At 46.2% G+C, this 18,246-nt stretch overlaps 3 protein-coding genes across 3 annotated transcripts in view; 1 reads left to right on the forward strand and 2 right to left on the reverse strand.

The window, feature by feature from the left end:
- The window catches only part of LOC142564250 (DDB1- and CUL4-associated factor 5), a 32,876-nt gene extending 28,776 nt beyond the window's left edge, over nucleotides 1–4,100 (reverse strand). Inside the window, exons 1-2 of the mRNA XM_075675171.1 lie at nucleotides 3,726–4,100; nucleotides 2,501–2,644 (exon numbers count right to left, since the gene is read on the reverse strand). Coding sequence (XP_075531286.1) covers nucleotides 2,501–2,644; nucleotides 3,726–3,960 — 379 coding nt within the window. The 5' untranslated portion in view covers nucleotides 3,961–4,100. The remainder of the gene's footprint in view (nucleotides 1–2,500; nucleotides 2,645–3,725) is intronic.
- Nucleotides 4,101–5,327: 1,227 nt separating this feature from the next.
- Nucleotides 5,328–6,799, reverse strand: Naxd (NAD(P)HX dehydratase). Its single transcript, XM_075675182.1, has one exon. The coding sequence runs from the start codon at nucleotides 6,496–6,498 to the stop codon at nucleotides 5,557–5,559; it is 942 nt and encodes a 313-aa protein (XP_075531297.1). The 5' UTR covers nucleotides 6,499–6,799; the 3' UTR covers nucleotides 5,328–5,556.
- A 405-nt stretch (nucleotides 6,800–7,204) lies between these two features.
- On the forward strand, nucleotides 7,205–17,880 carry RhoGAP71E (Rho GTPase activating protein at 71E). Its single transcript, XM_075675181.1, has 4 exons — nucleotides 7,205–7,422; nucleotides 10,740–10,943; nucleotides 13,750–13,909; nucleotides 15,655–17,880. The coding sequence occupies exons 2-4, from the start codon at nucleotides 10,752–10,754 to the stop codon at nucleotides 16,380–16,382; spliced, it is 1,080 nt and encodes a 359-aa protein (XP_075531296.1). The 5' UTR covers nucleotides 7,205–7,422; nucleotides 10,740–10,751; the 3' UTR covers nucleotides 16,383–17,880.
- The last annotated feature ends 366 nt before the right edge of the window (nucleotides 17,881–18,246 follow it).

The following is an 18,246-nucleotide window of genomic DNA, read 5'->3' on the forward strand; positions in this document are numbered from 1 at the left end:
GTACTCTTGTTTCCCTTTCCTCGTGGCCTTCATTAACAATAAATAAGGACAGTTGTTAGAAACACTCATGTGAATCATGTTCTCACCAGCATAGTTATTAAGTTATCCTATTGCCGCATTGAATGGCCCTGGGTGTTAGTTTATCTGCTTTTATGTCTCAAATATGTATCACCATCACATTCTCTTAATACAGGCTTTCAAGTTTTGCAGGTGACACAACGCTTGATTGAACATCACTGAAAGCTTCATGTTCGAAGAACTCTAAAACTTCTGTGCTGATGGTCAAACCTCCACACCCACATTTATTTACATTTTATACAGTACAGTAGACCAGAACAGGTCACAAGCAGGAGAAGGGAACATAGTACCACGCTAGCAGCCCGTTCAGCAATAATTTCACTTGAGAAATTCATTCAGGTGAAGTCTTCCTGCACTGTAATCTTCCAGACAATTTTCCTGGCTTTAAAGGGTCCCTGAACCACCCCTCTGGCTTGGTGAAATAACATTGTCCGCGGGTAGCATATGCTGCTGTGAACACCTCAGCCAAGTCTTAAAAAAAAATAATTAGGTGCCAAAACCATTTTCTGATTATGAGGCACACCGTAGTGGAGGACTCCGGCAATTTTGACCACCTGGGGTTCTTTAACGTGCACCTAAATCTAAGTACAAGGGTGTTTTCGCATTTCACCCCCATCGAAATGCGGCTGCCGTGGCCGGGATTCGATCCCGCGACCTCGTGCTCAGCAGCCCAACAACATAGCCACTGAGCAACCACGGCGAGTCTCAGCCAAGTCTTGCTGTTGTGGAGCTCGCAAGCGGATCGTGAAATGACATTTCTCTCAAATGCTCTCTTTTCAACAGAAGCCAGCTTCCATACTCTCTTAAGGAGGCAGGCTTATGCTTTATTATGTAATAAAGCGTTTTCCCATACGCAACTGCTATTGGTAGCTGCGGTTGACTACACAGCATTAATACCGCGGCAGCTGCGGGGTGCTGCCATGAGTCCACAGGCTAAGCGCACTGTGGCTCGCTGAGGACAACCGCATTTGGTTTATGTTTATCGCGTAGTAGGCACCAAAATCGGAAGTTGTGACATCTACGTTAACATCAAAAATGAAATTTGAACTGCGTGACACGGTGACCATCGGAAGGCAGAGTGTTGTAGGCACACAACTGCTGCGCCATAGCCTTTGCAGTGCGAGGCATTGAAGAAGGAACAGGAGCACAGCAGAGACCGCGTTATAGCCAATTACTCTGTTTCTGCTAAACACATTGAGGTACCTTTTGCGGCAAAGCATTTCTGAAATATCCTATTTTCACTTGAAATGCTTTTCTCCACTTCGATAAAACATGGTTCAGTGCAAATAGATGCTGCCTTGAATGAAATGTCTTGATTCATGTATGTCAAGGGAAACATTAAGGCAACACAACTAAGGTTCATTCCTTCAGTGCTGATGTTTCACAGTTGCCGTGCAATGTCCTGTCATTGTTGACATAGTACCGCATGTAAGAAATTTACAACTCACAGCTCCTATTTCATTCAGTGCAGACATTGTGGGAGGCTTGAATGAAGCATTGTGAAGGGCTTACGCTTGGTGTATAGGGCCTTAAATTTCTTCCACATTAAAATGCAAACAGTGTCGAAAAATGTACAAGTGGTAACAAGGTGAAGGCTCAAAGCAAGAGGAGCACTAACACGAAAGGGAGCACATCACTGTTACAAAAAACAAAGTGCGACCTCAGACCTACCTTGATAAATCAGTTTTCTCCACCCTTAAGTCAACAATGCGAAATTTTTAGGTGAGATGATGACGACTGCTAAACGAACATTACATCTCTGTTGACTAGCTCCTTTTGATCAGCCTGCTTATTATACCTAACACACTAATAAACATGAATAGCTAAATTGACTTAATTATTTATTTTATTGATTACATCACCACAAACAGCTTGGTACCCTTTGAGTGGTGCACAACAGTGCAGATTGAATAGTGTATGTAGCAGCAATAACACATAATAAACATACATAAGTACACAAACAAAAAGCATAATAAACAGCATAATAAACATAATGCATGGACCAAAACAAAGCGAAGGACAATAACATATAATTACTTTAATAATTACTTTTATTTTGAGTTCATTATGTTATTTCTTCACTGTTTATTAACTGAAAAGTATTAGTGTGTCAAGAAAAAGTACGCTCTGCCTGTTTTTCATGCAAATATCACTTCCATACAGCACTGTCTGCATTGCTTTGCAATATTTTGAATTCTCTGTGAAAACCACTGCCAGCTGCTGTTCGTAGGCCCTTAAGTTTTGTCATGCAGTTTGTGCCAGCTTTTTGCCAGCGATACCCCTACTCTACGAGTTGGAAATGAAGTGGGTCTGGAAAAGCCTGCACCATTTGTACGTTTTGACTTCAGCTCTAAAACAAGACCAATTTATGGTGTCGCATGCAAGCCAGGTTCTGTCTTAGCTCCTCTGTGGGTTAACATACCGGCAGAAAACACAGTCTTGTGGTACGAGTCAAAGCAGAGACAGAAGATGTTGCTGTTATGGTGTCCTTTCATGGCGTGTGGCCGACCTGGCCCTGAAATGGCTTCCTGCACATTCCACAAAAGCACCCGCTGGTCGTCTCCCCCTGAAATGAGTTGGCCAAAACACATGAATCAGCTGTCAGCACATCTCCCGTGGTCGTTGCTTTAACCGTTCAGGTTATCTCGAACGTGTTTCACTTGTGGGAAATCTCCGTCTTGATGATTGGCAGGGACTACCGACTCAACACACCTGCTTGTCAGATGCCCATCCTCACATATTTGCACTGCCACACGCGGTGGCCCTCGCTTAACGATCACACACAACACATTTATTCAAGGGTAAACATTCGGCAGATATCTGCCTGGTTGGGGACAAGTGAGTTAGAAGGAAAACTCCAACCAACGCCTCACGTCATCTCACACCTGAAGGAGGAGCCGGTCGGGCTCCGAAACGTCGGGTATTTAAAAATAAATCTTGGTTGGAGTCTTCCTGCTTTTTAACGTACTTAATGCATCGATCTGCTGCGACATCGTGCGTTTGAATCGAACCCGATCAGGATCGAGTTTCATGACCGCTTTTGGCTGCCTTCCGCCGCCAGAGCAAAGGAGCCAATCGTGATCGAGGAATTCGATCGGGCTCGATCACCATCGAACGTGCTCCGTGTGAATGGGTTGTTAACACATTAACAGCTCCTGATGGCACCGCCCATGGACACAAGTAAAGCTCTGTAGCAACATTTCAAAAAACCCTAGCCGCAAAGCAGTTTGACAGACACCGCGTCAGAATGCGCGTACGTTCCTCTATGCGGGTTCAGCAACTTTCCTGCAACCTGTTGATGTCAACGCTGAATGTGCTCTTAAAAGTTTTCTCTACGCAAGGCGAACATAAGGAATATCGGGTTAAGAATGAACACAGAAAGCCAGCGCGCGTCTTGCGTTAAAAAAAGAAAAAGAAAAGCAAGGCTACTGATCGGCGCACAAACGGGCCCAATACGATTGCTGCGCTGATTTGCTCATGGACGTCGGTGACACTCCCGAGTGGATACAGAAGCAACAAGATAGACAAGATCACTGATACGTATGACATCGGATGGAAATAATCTGCTGAGGAGTTCTCCAAGACCTGATACAGACGGCGCACGGTCCATCCTCAGAGCGCTAAACCGCAAGATGACAGCGCCTTACCTGAGACAAGCCAGTCACCGTCATTCGAAAATTCGATGGCGTTAACGCATCCATAGTGCGCGTAGAGGTCTTTGCGGAACAAATCGGGACCGAAGACAAGTCCGTCGCGGATCAGGGCGTTTCTGAAGCGAAGATCAGCGTCGTACTGCCTTCGGGAAGCGTAGTCGAGGATGCTACCTTTGGCTCGGCTTCGCAGGACCATTTCGTTAGTCGATGCTGCTTGCACACATCTCATAAGTACTAGAAGCACCTGGCGCTTATGGGAAAGGCTTTAAACGAAAAGTGCGCGCGTTGTTGATATGTATAGTCCCATAAACTGTGACCATCAACCGCGCGTCTGCCTTCTTCCATCACGGCTGGTGCTTGATGTTCCGACTCCCATATTGACTTTGGCTGGCTTCCTTTAGTTTCAGTTTCGGTTATTCTTTGGAGCTTCTGGGTGGAGAAACTGCATGTCATGCGAAATACTAACTCTATGATGCGAAAGGCGCTTCGCTTCGAGCTACAGTAATATTTTAACTACGGTTTACTTACTCTCTCCTGTTAAATTAAAGCTTAGCGTGTGCATGGTACAAACAAGCTGCACCTGTCTCCACATATTTTAAATATTCGCACGTTGAACGCATATTCTAGACCGAATATATGGGGCGTATACAATCCGCAAGCCGTTTTCCATTTTTATTTTATTCCTTCCGGCCGCAGTTGACCCAATCACGTTACGTTCAATCGTGCGTGTTCTTTGCACTTACCTACTTCCACCACGTTAATGGGTGTAACGTTAAGGAATAAGAAAAGAGCAGATTGGGTGAGACAACGAACGCGGGTAAATGACATCTTAGTTGAAATCAAGAAAAACAAATGGGCATGGGCCGGACATGTAATGAGGAGGGAAGATAACCGATGGTCATTAAGGGTTACGGACTGGATTCCAAGGGAAGGGAAGCGTAGCAGGGGGCGGCAGAAAGTTAGGTGGGCGGATGACATTAAGACGTTTGCAGGGACTACATGACCACAGTTAGTACATGACCGGGGTAGTTGAAGTATGGGAGAGGCCTTTTCCCTGCAGTGGGCGTAACTAGGCTGATGATGATGATGACTTCCACCACAACTGCCGCAATGCTCGCAAACGCAATACGAAGAAGCACTGATTTGAACTGGCGTACTAGAAGAATGCCAGTACAGTCTAGTTGGAACCGAGCCAGTTTAATTCACAGTGCATGCATACTTGTCATTACTTTAACTGACAGACTGTAACCAACGATGTGTGTGCCGTGTTATGTGCCCTCTATCTCTTCTCCCCATCTTTCATCCCCCCCATCCCGCTCCCACGTGTAGGGTAGCAAACCGGTTAGGCAAAACTGGTTAACCTCCCTGCCTTCCTTCTCCACTTTTTCCTTCCTTGAATTTCGACGCTCATAATACCGTACTTTCTTTTTGCTCGTGCCGACACGACAGTACCACACTTCGAGACATGGCGACCAAGTTTGGCGATTCGAAAACGTTCGAAAACGATAGGCGATTCCACAACCGAATCGATCATGTCACCCACTTAAACACCTCGGAAAACAAATCAGGCCATGCAAGCAAAACACATTTCTGTCATAAACGCTCTGGGCGTGCCACAGCACAGATATGCTGTCTTTATTGGAAGAATAAACGCCCATGAAACGAAACCCATGCGCCTGTCCTTGACAGCAACGGGTTTAGCTAACTGCAGGTTTATGAGCAGTTATCCGATTACACGCAGAACTGCTTAACTCGACCTCAGAGATGACTTAGGTGAACTACTTTGTTTTCAGTTCTTCGCCCTTATACTCTAGGCGCGCAGACCTCAGTCAACCGGAAAGAGGGCAGAAAACGCGGTGCGCATCTCAGCCAGCATATCCGATGTCAGCGTGCTGCGTGCCATCTTCTGGAAGGCAAGCCGGCTGCACCGACGCACCAGCATGGCGGCACCCAGGGCTGCCAAAGGCGCTGCTGCCAGCTGACCTGCGGCACCATCTCCAGCCGGAGCATCAGCGGCGTGACTCCAGTGCATCAGCGTTGCCGCAGCTCCGCTTAGAATATCGCCCTGTCCGCCGCACCGCCTCGGGCTGCCTTGCTCGCGACAGTACAGGCTCACGCGTCCGTCTGTCACGACGTCTTCCGAACCTTTGGCCAGCACGGTAACGTTGCCCAGACCTCGGGCCAGCTGACGCGCCGCCTCCGCGCGGTCCGGCGCCGCGGCCCTGACACCTAACACGGCGTTGCACAGCCGCTCCAGCTCTGCCGCATTGGGCGTGAGCAATGCTCGCTGGTATCCGCGCACCATATCCGGATCTTGCGCCACGAAGTACAGTGCGTCTGCGTCCACGACCAGGGGCAGGGACAGCGACCGCGCCTTCGTTACCACTGTCTTGAGCAAGCCGCGCGTGGCCTCTGCGCGACCCAGTCCTGGCCCGACTAAGAGAGCGTGCAGTCGCGGCAGCAGTTCGCAGACCCGCTCCGCGACTGCATCGGGGCCTGCGGTCTCCGGAAGCGCCATAACCATGAGCTCCGGGCTGTACGCCTTGATCGCCTGCGCGGCGCTGGGCGGGCACAACACGTAGGCCAGGTCAGCGCCTGTTCGTAGGGCCGCCATGCCGGAGAAGTACGGCGCTCCGGTGTAGTCGGGCGATCCGCCCAGGATGGCGATGCGGCCCGCCTGGCCCTTGTGCCGCTTGGAATCGAGCGGCGGAATGATCGCACACACAAGCCGCTGCTCGGGGCTTACGCTTTCTGGAACCGTGGCCATGTCAAACGAGTCGACTGCTGCGAACAGGCCTACTGAGCTCTCCTGCTCTCGCTGTGGCTCTCGTACTAATCGTGGATTCACACATGAGCACAGGGCGCAGAATGATCGCTCGAGATGATCGGGAAATATCGCAATGCCACCACACTAACAACAAGCCGCCTTTAAAGCGTAGTTTGCTTTCTACAGATCCGCAGACGAGCTCAAGTGACCGCACAGGACGTACTTTCGCCCTAGTTCGATGCACTGCACACCGCACGCACCGCACATTCGAGAAAGCGCGCGAGCGCCGCATACACTTGCATGACACGTCCGCCGTGCAGAATGGCGCTCTGTTCGCTTTATCGAACTGTCACTGCAGACTGCTGCAGACGATCTCGACTTTTTCACCGATATATGTTCCTTTCGTTCGCAGTTTCCATTTGATCATAGAGCGAAAGTAGATATTTCAAGTCGCAGACGTTTCGTTTGCTATACCTTCGCGCCTGGTTCGTCCACGCCCACTTTCCGCAGCAGTTTCGTGCATTTAAATACTGTGAAGGCAGTTGACATACCCAAATTTGGTTTTCTACATTTTGTGCAAAATCGAGTACGCATACAGCACACTGAAATAATATTTTGGGGGACATAATCGTAGAACGGGACCTGCAATTCCATACCCCTCGGCGATACAGAGCACCTTTTATGAGCCATCGGCTGGCAACAAATAAATCATGTCACGTGACAAGCTTATGGCGGCTCTCGGCGCTCGTTGCTCGCTTGTTGGCATTACCGTCTTTTGAAAGTGTCGTGCCGACTTCTGCAGATGCGGTGCAGCGGCGGGCCCGCTGCTTGACCGCTCAACCAGTTGCATGAGCGTATTGTCTTATCAGTCGCTGCGCGCGGCGGTCAGCATGATCGGAGACTGTCAGCCAGGTTGAGTTGCAGGTGAGCCATCATCCAGACGGGAATTGTTGTTGTTGGAACCACGCACACATGCTGTCTCATGGAAGCAGTGTCCGTGTCGTAAAGGGTAATTTTCGAGGTGATGGGAACAGCAAGGAGTTAAAGGAATTGAATTAAATCACGCTTTACGAGCACAGTGTCCGTTCTGTGCACTTGTATAAGGCGGAAGCACGGCTCAGTAACTTAGGTCTCGTTCAAACGGCGACTCGTAGTCATGGTTGCGCGTTTGAAAGCTTGAAGACTTTGCGATGAGATCGCAACTCCGCTAGGACAAGGCAGACGAATAGTCGCTGTAACTTAATGGCGCTTACACGAATGTAAATGCCTGATCAGGTGCGCTGTTTACAGACAGGCGGTGGACTTTGTGACAGCCGGAGTGGCATAAATGACGCGCGTTGTACTTAAACAGCAAGACGTGCACGCCTTGTGTTATTGCCTGTGAAATTGTTTGTTCAGATAAGAACATTGGTGCAGTTGTACCCATGAACTATCGTGTAACCTCATCTAGTGTAAGGATGTGTTGTAGAGTGTGTCATTGAAAAGATATGGGTGCTGGAGCATCTAACGGGGTAGGGTTTCTGTATATGTCCAAGCGGCAGATACAGCCTGTTTAACCAAACAGTCTACGCGAGGATATTCGGGTTTAGTCAATGCATCCGTCATACGATTACTGAGATATTTGAAAGGTCGCTGCTGTGTGATCGTAGAGAAGATGTGTGTCGCTCATGGGGAACCATCCTCGCGCGAACAAGCCTCACATGTTCTCAGTTTCAGTTGATTATGCGCAAGTTGCATTTTGGTTAACCGGATCGCTACAGGTCTGTTTGAATGCATTCGAATGAGGACTATAGTGGTCGAAAACAATTCGTAAATTATTGCGGAAATGTCACAACAACGCCATTTGAAATACTCTTTGTTGCTTTAAGATATAATATCTCGCATGTAAGAAATGGTTCTTTGTGCTTTACGCAACACTTATTTAGTAATCATTATCTGAACCAATTGCAGCTGGTGAATTGTGTTGTAGTTCAGAGTGTGGCTCTGTATGAACCTCTTGGTTTCAGAACTGTATTTGTTGAATTTGTCTCGTGGCATCATGTCTACATCTGCTCATTGGTATGCATTAAGTACAGGCTGCTGTACGGCTATTTGCTGTTCTATGCTGCCAATTATAATAGCTGCACACATAATGTAATACTCGCATATTTTTATTTATAATTTTTTTTTGCTTTTGTTGATCTGATACGAAGTGGCTTGACAGTTAATAAGATTTGTTGTGCAATCTCAACATCTTGCTTCACATGATACGCAACTCCATCGCTCTTTTTAACGGCTCATAACTAACTGGTTTTGGCACATAGAATCTCTGACTTGAATATTTTTAAATCTTCAATACTATGTTATATCCTCGTATGTTATTCTGCTACTGACCTGCTAAGTTCCCGCATTATTCTGTTGTGACATGATGGAATTTGACAGCATCTGCTTGGGCCTGGTTAATTTTTAATTGGCAAAGAAAGAGTGCATTGAATTATTGAATAACCAGAAACTCAACCGAGCAACTTTCAAGATTATTTCTTGCGTCAGAATGGCCCAAACACGAGAAAATACTTTGTCATCATGTCACACTAATGTACCTGTAGTGAGGTTCGGCTAGGAAATCCAAGAAGGAGTAGCTTGGCACCTTTGTTTTCTTCTTAGATAATCAGCCTTTTCCTTGTAAATGAATTAAAAAGTTCAGATCCTACGCACTGTGGGAATTGATGTTAGTGAAGCTTTCTGCGCTGTTTACCTTCATTGACTATATTTGGCGGTGATGTTGACGGCCTACAGCAGTCGTGATGTGATGTTCATTGTTACCTTGTGTGCACCACGTGTTTTGTCTGCATAGTATACAGAACACACAGCGAGACGTGTTTGCTCAAGGCGTTGTGCGCCATTGTTCGTAGCCTGCGAGAAGGTTAGCACTGCTATTTTCTTACATGGGCGCATTGCATCTTGGCTGAAGTATTGTCGTGTTGACGCTGTAGTGCTTTAGTGCAGCTTTGTGTCTGCACGCCCTGTGTCAGTTGGCCACATGTACAAACTTGCACGATGCTTATTTTTCAGAAATAGCAGAAATATCATATCTTGAATTAAAATTTTGACAGTTCCTCCACAATTATTGACATGTCTAGTAGCAGCATTTCTTTTATTAAAGAGACCCCAAACGAAGCATGCTTTCTGACGATACCTTTCGTTTTTCCCACATTCACCCCATGTATGCAAGCTGCCACGAACAAACAGTGGCTATTATTTACCTGTTTCGTCAAGGTGTTTGCTTTACTCATACTCTGTCTTCTTCTTCCACCATACTATCTCTTCTCTGGACTGTTGCATGTGAGCACAAAAGTAAGCGCTGCAGCTTCTGCAATATTTTTGCGGGGGGGCTAACGCATAATTACAGCCATCCACAGGCCATTGTGTCAATGGCAAGGGTGTTTCAGAAGGCATTGTGGTGATGCCGATGAAGTTCTTGCTCAAAAAGGCTCACAGACACCTCTCGTGCGTCCCTACCGTGTACATTATACACATTCTCAACCATCCCCCTATGTGGCATGGAAGACAGCAGCTGCAGCAGTGAAAAATTCGATGGAAGAGGCAAAGAAAGCTTTGCTTTAAAATAGCTATGAAAAGGACACCGTTCAAAAAGACAGAAAAATGGCCAAGTTGGTATGGCTTCATGATGGAACAAATCAGGATTTTCCATGTCAGATGACTCATCATGTGACTTCATCACGTAATGATCCACGACGTGTATGGGTGGAAAATGCCGAGCTGTTTCTGGCAGTTGTGTGCTGTTAGTCTGAGATGCTTTGTAAGCCTGGCAATGAGCACCGTCCTTTTTTGCCATCAAGACTGTTTTTGAGAAAACAAATACATTACATCACTCAATCTAGACAAAATAGCTATTGTGGCTGTGCTTCTTTGCAACCTCCATGTTGATGCTGCTGACATTCACAGAGATTGAAATAGAGAGCTTTAATATTTTTCCGGCTCTATTGTCTGCTTGTCTTATCCATTGTGGAGATGCTATAGGCATCCAGAAGGGCTGCAAGGTTACTATCGTCTTGTTCTCGTTGTTTTGCTCATCGTATTGAATTTCCATCTCCCGCATTCCTCATGCTTTCCCTGGATAGCTGTAGTGCAGTCATCTGCAGAGCTGTCTGTCCTGTAAATACGCCATTAATGTTCGCTTAGAACCATTTGGAACTTTTTTTCACAAAAACTGCCTCTGACTTAGCTGTGCCTCTGTCCAGGTTGCCAGAGGCATGTCGACGTGGGCGCGCCGTGTCCACCGGGGTGCCACCAGCCTGAGCCAGGCGGTGACCTCGTGCGGTGGTGGCCAGGCCCCGTCATCGCGCCTGGAGCGGGTCAAGTTTGGAGTGCCTCTGGAGCAGCTCTGCAAGGACAGCAGTGACTTGCCTGCACCGCTGCTCGTGCTTATGCTGCGGCTCAACAAGGTGCGAGATGCTCACGTTGCGGCTATATTATTGATCATTTAAGGATGATGCACACAAGTACCCGAGAATAATAATTTTACATCCAAATGTGCAAAATCACCGAGAACAAGCTTATTTAACTGAAAAGAAAAAAAATATATATATCTTGCAGACATTTTTTTAGCTATAGGGGCAATATCAGCCAAAACAGTGGAAATTGGCTTCATACCAAGTCACCTATGGCTTCGTTTGTATAGACATTTTTTCTCAGATTTAAAACATAAGTGTACGTTGCATTTGCTTTACATTACCTGTGTGATACCACTGCAGCCAAGGATATTGCATTGCCCTGTCTCCTCTGACGGCGCCTAGAAGACAAAATGAAAGCGATTTGTGTGGCAGACTTCTTTCTTGTCCTGCTTTCCTGCTCTTATTCAACAAATGATGCTTGCTATTGGCTAAAGTTAACCAGAAACTCTGCACTCAGTGCCGGTACTCAGCAATCAAAATTGTTTTTTTCTCGTGTGTTGACCGTAGTCAACAAGAGTAGGTTGAAAATGTTGTTTCCTCTAGACCCTGTGCTGCCTTTGCTTTTGCTGTTCGGTAGTTTTGTTATCATGTAGTGCTGTGCTCGTTTTGCCGACTCACGAGAACTACAAGTAGCAGAGAAAGAGGCCCATTACGACGAGTGTCAAATATTGTGGTTATGATTTGGTGTGCGCTTTCCCTTCCTCTTTCGCACTGTCTGCTCTGTCTTGGCTTGGTATCTGGCTGTGCTCTGGAGTTTTGTGCAAGAAGCCGTAGCACCAGCTGTTGGACACCGTTTTACTTACCTACGGCAGTAAAGTGCAATGATGGCGTTTGCAGCGTCACAACTCGCCACCTGAGCATGGGCGATATGAATTGATATTTGCGTTCCTGTTCTGGTTGTCCTTGATTTTTCTTTTCTTGCTTTCAAATAAAAATAAACAACCTAAAATATTGCAGTATAGGGCAAGTATTATTGCACAATGCGGCAAAACTGTATGTTCTATCATCATATAATGAAATGCAAACAGCGGTGCTTATGCTACAGGTTGCATCGTCATCGTTACTGCTCCCTCATCTTTTCTTGGTTTCAAATAAAAGAGAACCAGAGCAGAAACGAAAATACTGCAGTATAAGGGAACATTATCACACAGAGTGGTCAAACTTGATGTGCAAGGCTGCTATTGGTGATGACTGGACGGCGTGCACTATACCTTCAGTTATGCTCTGTGTTTCATTTGGCACTGATAGTACATCTGGGTGATTGCCCGTGGTGCCAGTGTGTTGTCATGTAGTGAGGTCACTTCTTTGTTTCTGACAATACTTTTACATCAAGAATATTTTTGAAGTGGATGGATGAATGCTTTCAAAGCATGCTGGACGTGATTTAGTTGGATGTTTTCATGTTTGATGTTCCTGTAGAGAAATTGCGCATGGAGTCCATATTTTGTAAACCTGCCAAATTCACTGAAGAATTGAAAATTCTTAGTATGTTCTGTTGAGTTAAGCTTTTTAGGTGCGGTATGTTTTTAATTAATCTGAAGATGCAAAAAATGTGGCATAACTGAATTTTATGTGGGCAGATATAATTTGCACCTTAATTATGGATACCTTGATTGTTATAGGTGACACGTGGCATATGGCAAAACAGTTACATGGTTTAGCAATGTACTATATTCATAACATACAGTGATAAGAAAATATGAAAAACGTTGTAAGTTTAAGAATGAAAATTATGCTATTATGAAATGAAGGATGCAGATTTCTGCATTGCTTTCTTACAAAACAAATCCATAAGCCCCATAACCCAGTATTTAAGGATTAATGTTTATAGGGTTGTGAGGCATAATTTTTTTCAATACATTTGTTACAACCAGGAAAAAGGATCGATCTATCAAGATTTTCTGGATGCATTTTCCAATCCTGATTGCTTTTACATAAAAGGAAACAATGAAGCTTAAATTTACGCAGGGGTACTATTCCCACGCTTTCAAGTTCTAGCAGTGCATTGACAGACAGGTTGAGCACCTTTGCAGAGATTTAAAGCAATATTCAAGGTGAATACTTGGATGGTCTTTGAAGTTCATGTTTGCCATTGGAATAATTGTCCATCATTTAAGAGTGCACCTTGTGTAAAAGACGGGTAGTCTAGGCTGCTTTCTTTACAGTTTTTATGTGTACTTGTAGAGCAAACCTTTGTACTGTAAGTATTAGGAAGTGAGTCTAAGAAGCCAAGAAAAATAAATTGAGCCCCAGAAGATGCAGCAAAGCTGTATTGCCGTCGTGTTCATTAAGTCTGGTTCAGGAATGAGGAATCGCCCATCATTTAGGTGTAAATTGATCCTACAGAAGTCGAGTTTGCTCATCTAAGCCTCACTGGCTGATGTGGGAAGCCTGTTTGCTGCTGTTTAGATTAGAAACAGCACCTTTGTCACAATATGGTGTGTATCTGGAATGTCATTTATAACAAAGGCTGTCAGAAGTAGTGCTTCTGTGTAATCCTTGTTTTTTAAATGCTGTTTTCATGATTTGTTTTGAGATTTCACGAGCATATTTTTCACTATTCAAAGTTGTCACTTGCTTTTCTCAACACATCACTATTTGCGCTTTTAGTAACAACTGGCATCAGCAAAGAGGCCCAAATTAATGAGATGTGTTCCCGCTGTTGGCTTCTGTCTGGCTTGATTGCGTGCCATCCTTATTTAAAGAGTGCAGATCTCTGTCAAGCCACATTTCTGTTTTTTTTTTATCATGTGACCTGATGACGAAATAAAATAAATTTGTGTGTTGCCACGTTCAGGAGGCTCCTCGTAAGAAAGATGTCTTCCGGGCACCAGGACATCAGGGTAATGCACGCAAGCTGGCACACTCCCTGCACCAGGGTCGCCTGGTGAACCTGGACAACTTCTCAGTACACACCATGGCATCGGTCCTCAAGCGCTTTCTGCGTAAACTGCCTGGTGGGTTCACTTCCTTTGCAGCTCCCTCGTGGTTCACGAGGGTTGAACCACGATTGCGGGAGTTTTCTTTTCCCTCACTTTTGCTCTCGGGCCAACGTCATCGCATTGTCAAGGTCAAAGCTGTCCAGCAGCTTTCGACAAGTTTATCACATTGTGATGCAGTGTGCTCGAGCAAGAAGTTGCGGCTACGTGAAGTAGAAAAGGTACTTGATGCATTAAAAAGGCGCCATTATCCCAGGATGCTTATTAACGATATGCAGAGGAGAAGGGGAAGTGAGTCACGAGTGAGGGCAGCGCCTGTTGTATCTGTTCCCTATGTCCAGGGTGTGTCAGATACTGCTCGGAGAGCATTGCACCCGCTGGGCATACAAATAGTTTTCAGACTCCATTCTACCTTGGGGGGAATGTGTTCATGAAACTGAAAGACTGCACCCCTGCGGAAAATCGGAGCGGGGTAATCTACAAAGTGCCGTGCGAGAATTGTGACGCGGCTTACATTACCTAAACGGACAGAAAAAGGTCGAGATTGAAAGAAAACAAAGGAAACATTGCCAAGGTTACCCATGCAAAGCGTTCAAAGACTGACCTTGTCAGACACAGCTGGATGACAGAGCATAGCTTTCACCTTGACAGTGCAATGATGCTGGCCCGAGAGCATAAGTGGGGGAAAAGAAAACTGAAATCGTGGTTCATCCGTCGTGACCAATCGACGTGCAACACCAACTGTGGCCACCTGCTGGACGTTTACAAGGACGTGTGACACAAGTAGACTGGGCCTCCCCTCATTTGTGTCAATGCGTACTGGAGATGCCACCTGCATAGGTGGCGAAACGTTTATACCCTTTTGTTTTAATTTGTTATGTTAAGTCAGAGTAAGCCTATTTTCAATCATGAAGTCACCCGGCCTTTGGAACATTTTTGCATATAGCCAATGTATAAGAACATCTGAAATTTCGGACGCTGAAACCCTTTGCCGTCCTATTTTTCAGACCTTTTGCTGTGGCTGCAGGTCTGAAACAGCGTTAATTGAAGCCACCGCCATATTGGTTATCTCAGCCTCGAACAAGCACTGGCAGCTGTGGTTGTTTTGTGCTGCCATTAGGCTTAGCAGCGTCAATGTTTGCTGTCAAGCTTCCAGCTATTCAATGCCAAGCTTTTAATATGCCGATGTTGGCAATGAAGCCAGAACTTTGTCTCCTCGATTGTCACCTACGGTGTCAAAGTGCAGAAAGCATGAAAAGAATCTAAACCATTGCATAATGGCGGTTCCTAAAGTCAGTGGTGTTACCCAGTCAAGCGTATGCAATGTTTTGTGGCACAGCATACTGTCACAGAACTTAAAACTGTGTTCCTTAAGTATACACACAAGCACCTGCTGTCTCCTCTCACAGAACGAGCATCAAGACGCCTATTAATTGCACTGGAAGGCCTTTAAAGCTATTTCGGACATGGCTGTGGCAATTTGAGCCCTTGAGGGCAGTTTAAGGCATTCTTCTTTTTTTGTATGTTTTCACGGTCCCTAGGGAGTCCAAAAAATAAGACGACTGTATAGAGAAGCGGGTTCTTCAAGAGAAGAGCTACTTAGCAAGTGAAGTCTCAAGTCATGTCAGCACATTACTCGTTTCTTGAGTGTCAATTGGGAGTTATTCATTTGGCACACTATGTACCGTGGTTCATAAGAGGAAAAATGCAGAAAGTGACGGGTGTTGTTTCTGAGCCAGAGCCTGTGTGGTGTTTCTTGGCAGGCGGTGTGTTTGGCGCTGAGCTGGAGGCTCAGCTGTTGGTGGCATTGGACCAGCCAGGTGGCCTTGAGGAGCGGCGTGAGCGGGTGCAGCATCTGCTTGCCCAGCTCCCACTTCCTGCGCAGCGGCTGCTGGTGCTGCTGTTTGGCACGTTCCGCCTGGTTGCCTCGGACCTGAGCCGCACCGGAATGACGGCCGAGGCACTGGGTGTCAGCGTGGCACCGTCATTCTTCCGCACCTGCACGGGCAAAGTGGCACGCATGGAAGATGTGGCCAGATTCCGTGCTGCCAGCCGAGCCACACGCTTCCTCATTGACAATTTTGGAGTGAGCAACTTGTTTGGCCGGCACAACTACGAGTATTACGCGCGGCTGACTGGCCGCGTGCTCCGTGTTGAGGAGGACTGGATCTTTGCCTTCCGGTACCCACCGGACTCGCTGGTGCCGCGTAAGACGTCGCTCGAGGCTGAGCGCTCCTGGCTGCAGGCTGAGGCGCAGCGCTGGGGTCTGCACCAGTCAGCACCTGCGCTCGCGGAGTTGCACGTTGATGAGGCGGCTGCATCGTCGTCGTGCCCCTTAGAGCGCCAGCAGGCACAGAGGCTGCGCACTCGCTCTGAGTGGTTCCTAGGTGGCAAGGAGAACGATGGTCCGCCAATTGTATCTGAGCAGGACTGTACGGAACTGGACGTGCGCACATTTCACGTCACACTCACCTACCAGCCACGGATCTGACAAGGGCCTTCACCCTGCCACCCAGACGAAGCGGGACCCTCTGGTTGTGATGACATCGTCGCTTCTTCCGTCGGTGGCACTGCGAGTGGCTCTGGCAGTTGCTGTCCTGCGGGTGCGAGTAAAACCTCTTCCTAGTGCATCCCCTGCATGACTGCCAGTGCTGCCTCTCTGTCTACTGCTTCTGCGGATGATCTTTGGTGGACTGAGTGTTTCAACCTGTTGTCGGGTTTTTTTACTAGTGGGCTCGTTTTAACTTAAACTTGCAAAAGTGCACTACAGGTGGGATAGAAGTGACAGGGACAATGTACAACAATCTTTATTTCCGTCTCGTCTATAGTGCACTCGTAAGTTTAGATGTGAATAACTCACCTGAATTGACACATTGTTGGGCTTGTCTTAATTGAGGCCATCTTCGTTCACGTGTGTTGCAAGGTCTGTTCTGCCAGCGGCTTTAGCATTTGCTGTCTTGCAGGTTGTAATACTTGATCTTCCCAACTCTTGCATTTCGGCAAATGCGGTTTGTGCCGCCAGCTGAATGCATCATAGAGGATCAGAAACTCAGAATGACCTCACATGGCCAGCCTTTGTAAGCAAACCTCGCTGGACATTGGTCTTCCTTGCTGTTTTGGTCTCATCAGCACATTGCTAGTTATATTACGAAGGTGTCAACATTGTTATGTGAAGGTGTATCCTGTTTTTCTTTCCCGTGATTGGGATGGATTCAGGTGGACCAAGAGGGGGAAATGGGAACTGGCAATCAGCAGTCTTAATACTAGTGGTTTAAGGCAAAAACAGTGTGAAGTGATACCATAAAAGAAAGACGTGTAATCTTTGCACTGCTTTCACCCCAACCTGCATACCTACCAATCAGCCCACATCAAGACAACTTTACAAGCGAGCTTGCCTTTGTTAGGCCATGTTGGCTCTTAAGAGCGTCCTTTCTCACCTACTTTCAGTTTATTGTGTGAAGTATGTATTCCAAAGATACAACTCTGGTCTTTTTATTGTTTTTTTTTCTTAGAATTGTGTTCCTTGTACATGTCACAGTTTGCTCTCAGGCGAAATGCCGGGAGGTTATCGGCACGTTTTTCTCCCCCCTTTCTAATTGTCATTACACCTGCCAAAGTTGGCAACTTTGTCACAGCCGGAAGCCGTACGCCTCGTCTCATTTGGGTGGTGGAGTTGTGGTGTAAAAGAACTGCATTTATGGCAGACTTGACTGTTGAAACCTCGGTTGTGAAAATTGTTGTGCGTTAATTTATTTCCCCAATGTTGTTCATTTTCCACCGTCGATGTTCATTTATTGTGGAGAATCCTAGTAAGTTCACTTAGCAGGTATGTTTTACAAATCCCCATGTCTTTTGCATTTGTCGGCGTTTAGTTTGCATGCACGATGAAACATGCACAGCCATTTTTTGAATATCTTGAGGATGCATTGTTTTCTTTTGCATCCTTAATAAAGTTTATACACAAAGAAGTTATGCATTGATTTGTGTTACCAATTTGTAGATACCCCTCAGGTTAATGTTCACATGGAAATATGTCACCTGTGGTTTGCCAGTGTTATGAAAGTTAGCTGCAAAGACATCAAACCAAGCCAGTTTAATCAAACGCGGTCTCGTAATGACAAATTGTCTGCCACTTCTGCTCAAAATGCCACAGTGGCCCAATTACTGCGGTGTTTTGTTGCAGGGTGCTTTTCCATGACTGTTGGGAGTGCATTCTGATGAATGCGAAGTATAAAGCATTCTTCTACTTTGATTTGGCTCACATTTGGGAATTAGTAGTTAATGCAAATACGAAGTCCTGCATTGTAGAGTGCGTCTTAATTTAAATGACCTTTTGGTTGTTTAAATCAATCAGG

Source organism: Dermacentor variabilis, chromosome 11 (assembly GCF_050947875.1).
Source record: "Dermacentor variabilis isolate Ectoservices chromosome 11, ASM5094787v1, whole genome shotgun sequence".
NCBI lineage: Eukaryota > Metazoa > Arthropoda > Arachnida > Ixodida > Ixodidae > Dermacentor > Dermacentor variabilis.

Coding starts and splice junctions, on each gene's coding strand:
- Naxd (XM_075675182.1), bottom strand. CDS start 6,498: ATGGCCACGGTTCCAGAAAGCGTAAGCCCCGAGCAGCGGCTTGTGTGT.
- RhoGAP71E (XM_075675181.1), top strand. CDS start 10,752: ATGTCGACGTGGGCGCGCCGTGTCCACCGGGGTGCCACCAGCCTGAGC. Junction 10,944..13,749: donor TTATGCTGCGGCTCAACAAG/GTGCGAGATGCT, acceptor TGCCACGTTCAG/GAGGCTCCTCGTAAGAAAGA. Junction 13,910..15,654: donor CTTTCTGCGTAAACTGCCTG/GTGGGTTCACTT, acceptor GTTTCTTGGCAG/GCGGTGTGTTTGGCGCTGAG.